The sequence below is a fragment of the Octodon degus genome, unplaced genomic scaffold (assembly GCF_000260255.1).
Source record: "Octodon degus isolate 3935 unplaced genomic scaffold, OctDeg1.0 scaffold00321, whole genome shotgun sequence".
Taxonomy (NCBI): Eukaryota; Metazoa; Chordata; class Mammalia; order Rodentia; family Octodontidae; genus Octodon; species Octodon degus.
In genome coordinates, this window is record NW_004524897.1 from 795,778 (window position 1) to 799,408 (window position 3,631).

General features: G+C 48.2%; 1 protein-coding gene across 1 annotated transcript; it reads left to right on the plus strand.

Moving 5' to 3' along the window:
• Positions 1-724: 724 nt before the first annotated feature.
• On the plus strand, positions 725-3,362 carry Ripply1 (ripply transcriptional repressor 1). Its single transcript, XM_004647731.1, has 4 exons — positions 725-876; positions 1,714-1,822; positions 2,326-2,453; positions 3,050-3,362. The coding sequence occupies exons 1-4, from the start codon at positions 725-727 to the stop codon at positions 3,360-3,362; spliced, it is 702 nt and encodes a 233-aa protein (XP_004647788.1).
• The last annotated feature ends 269 nt before the right edge of the window (positions 3,363-3,631 follow it).

Genomic DNA, 3,631 nt, shown 5'->3' on the forward strand with positions numbered 1-3,631 from the left:
TTCCTGCCTGCTTTCCTTCTCCATGCCATTGAGACTGGGGATTGTGGCTCTTTTGCAAATTGACTGAGCAGTCATGGTGTGGAGGAGTACTGAAAGGAGATTTAAAGTTCATGTCATGGGCAACTGGGCCCACTGCACCCAGAACCCCCTTTTTGCCTAACCTAGATGATATGCTCAATGGCACTCACCCTGTATCAAGAGCCATCCCATAAATCTATGTTGCATATTAACTGAAATAGCAGGTGAGTTCCTACTCCCCATAAAAGGGTCAGCTGTCATTTTCACCATGGGAGCCAGTTTGCTGAAGGCCTATATCCAGCCCTCCTGTCCCCAACCACACTTTGTGATTTGAGGTGTTAATGAGCTCCCCTCTTTTCCCCCTTGTGCCTTGCTCCTGCCAGGGGAATTCACACAAATGGTGTGCAATTTGCCCCTTTCTGTGTTTTCCTTTCTGATATGGAGCTAAAGCAAACCCCTTACCTCCCACTGACACCCTGTTTATTCAAGTGGGAGAGATTTCACACCCAAGCACCCAGCTTTTCCTCTCGGAGTTCCTTCCCTAGATGTTCAACTCCCTCCCCAAGGCCCCCACCTCTGCACTCTCTGAATAATATATGAGTTCAGACAGGGCTTATAAAAGGGTCTCTGGGTAAAAGACTGAGAGAATCTTGAAGGTTCTGAGAGGTAGGAGAGCTACAGCTTGCCTGGCCTTCATAATTGAAGGATGGACCCTGTCACTCCTACTATTGCTGCCCCTGGCCCACCCCTGGTTCCAGCCCTAGCTCCAACCCTACCACCAGGCCTTCAAGTACTTCCTGGCCTGTTAAACTCACCTCCTCTTGTGTCTTCTGTACAAGAATTACCAGGAATTAGAAGGTAAGTGAAACTTTGACAGTTTGCATTAAGGCTTAGGGGCTTCCTACACGAAGGAGAACAATGAGATCCCCAAGGTTCCCTGCTCTAGCATCTGGCTTTTACCTCCCTAATCCCTCTGCATGGCAGGAGGGGACAGCGGGCATTGCCAAAGCTGAAAGTCAAGTAGCCAGGCCCTCAGGGGCCAGATCATGGAGTCCAATGGCACAGGGGAGACTGCCATGAAAACTGGGCTTAACGTGACCCAAAATGTAGGGTCTATACTATGGCAGGGGGAGCTGACAAAAAGGGACCAAGTCTAAAGAGGATTTTTACTGTGGCATTGTCATGTTCCTGACCATGCCATTACCAGTTGCTTTTCTCCTACCTCTGGAAGTTCAGTAGGGAAGTAGTGAACCCCAATATGTTTGGCCCCTTTTCTTAGTCCAGGAAGATTGTAGCATTCTGGGATTTGCCTTTTGGAGAAGGATACAGGAAGCAAGCTGTTTTCTGTTCATTCCTCATTGATCTTCCAAACATCTCACATTCAACAAACATTTACTGAAGCACCTGCTGTGTATTAGGCATTGTAGTAGGTATTGAAGACTCAGATAGGATCAAAAGTATCTTTGATTTTAAGAAGCTCAAATGGATAATCATAAAACAATGGGGATAAGAACAATGATAACATTGGTGAAGCAGGCAAGAGGGACTTCTCTCCTGGCCTGGGGTCAGAGGACTTAGAATGGCATCCTGGAGCAGATAGTACATGAACCAAACTCTGGGAGGCCTCTTTTGTTATCTCAGGCAGTCATATTTCAGTGTCTTCCTCTACTGATTGATCTTTCATCTTTGTCCTAGAGGAGCTAGTCTTTGGAGGCCCTGGATGTCCTCCACAAATAACCAGCCAAGACAAGTGAGGAAGCTGATGGATTGGATGAGTTGCAGTCCCTGGGACACATTTTTACAGGTACACATAGCCATATTCATTCATTGGTGGGGTCCCTTTCTAGAGAGCCCCTGACTGCAGACCGCTGCTGCATATCTGGGAAAGCATTCTGACAGCTTTGCTAGCATTTGGTTGCCTTGGCAGCTCTGGGATAAGGGCAGACTCAAGGTTCCTGTGACAAATAGGAAGATGAGGAACAGAGGCTCAGTGTGGAGAGGGACTTGGGCAGGCCCTACACAGAGGATGGCAGAGCCGGTGCTCAGACCTATTTCCTGCCACCTTACCCCAGTATTCTCCCACTCCACCTCCTTGATCCTTTACTGTACCAGTTTAGAACTCTGTCACCTGGACAGCTTCCAAACAGATGTTGGAGCAAGGGACAGGAGATCAAACAACCCCCAGGACTCTGATCATTTTTTTTTCAGCCAGGACCAAGACAGAACCCCTTGCCCTAGGGCCATGGGTGGGGAGGTGGCTGGACCCCAGATACGTCTAAGGTCCCTTCTAGAACATTCTTTCTGCAGGTTTCTGACTTCTGGTTTAGAGGAGGCAGTTATCTTGCCATAAACTTTGAGCCACATGCTGGCTTTTGTTTTGGACAGGTTTCAGCCAAGGCCTCAAAGGCTGACTCTCAGTTTCATCACCCTGTCAGGTAAGCTTCTTACAGCAGGCTGAGAACTTGACACAGGCCTATTTGCTCTTTTAAAACAATTTTTGGTACTGGGAATTGAACACAAGGCCTTCGTTCACAGTGAGATATATCCCCAGGCCTCATTAGTTTTTTGGATGAAGGAAGGAGTCACTTCTATGCCATTTCATTGATGAGGAAATTGAAGCCCAGAGAAATGAAGGCACTTACTTGGCCCAGGTTGTTCTCCCTGGAGTCATTTGTCCATGACTCCTAAGCATGAACCTCTGTAAGCATGAATGAAAAAAATCCTTACTACAAAGATACAGGAGAACACAGGGTTGGAAAATTCTTACTAGAAGCTTCCTGGGGTGGGACAGGGTCAGCCTTGATAGATGCTGGGGTAGGGCTCTCTATAGCTATGACCCACCAGAGATGACCTTCCTTCTTAGAGTTATATTGTAACAATTCCAAAGGGTCACTATAAATATTTCCTTGCCCTCTGACCCGATTAGTGTAGCTAAGAGAAGAGGGGTATGCACTGGCTTCCTCTTGGCAGTACCGCCCCTTCTGCATATATCATAACTAAGTTATAGACCACATTTATGCTCTGTCTCCAGGCTTTTCTGGCCTAAATCCTGCTCCTTTGACTACCTGTACAGTGCTGGGGAGATTTTGCTGCAGAATTTCCCTGTCCAGGCCACCATCAACCTTTATGAGGACTCCAACAGTGAAGAGGAAGCAGAGGAAGGGGAGGATGAGGAGGAGAAAGAGGAGGCCAATGAAAGGAGGTCAGAAGTATGTGCAGAAGGACCTGGGTCTACATCACAAAGGGTCATAGCTCATCTCCTTTCCCCATCCCTGCCACAGTCCGATTGGACAGTTTCCAAGGGCACTGATTTTCCAGATGCAGCTTTCTGGACTGAAAACTAAGTCTTCAAGCTGCCTAGCAGATGCGGCCCAGCTGATTAACCTGTGAGCACAGGCCTCTAGCATCTGCTTGTCCAGCTGCTCATGTGTCAACAGTGGAAGGGGCCTAGGAGCTCTAGGGGAAAGAAGACCAGAAAGTAGAGCAGGACAGAGTGTAACCATATAGAGGGTGGCAGTCACACCTCAGGGCCCTCTGAGGACACCCCACCCCCATCCCCCACCCTACCCCTGCCTCTTGCCTTCTGAAGTGGACACATAGTTTGCTGTCCACG

Excerpts from the sequence above, each read along its gene's own strand:
- Ripply1 (XM_004647731.1), top strand. The coding sequence starts at position 725 with ATGGACCCTGTCACTCCTACTATTGCTGCCCCTGGCCCACCCCTGGTT. Across the intron at positions 877-1,713 it reads GAATTACCAGGAATTAGAAG|AGGAGCTAGTCTTTGGAGGC; the intron begins GTAAGTGAAACT and ends TCTTTGTCCTAG. Across the intron at positions 1,823-2,325 it reads CCTGGGACACATTTTTACAG|GTTTCTGACTTCTGGTTTAG; the intron begins GTACACATAGCC and ends TTCTTTCTGCAG.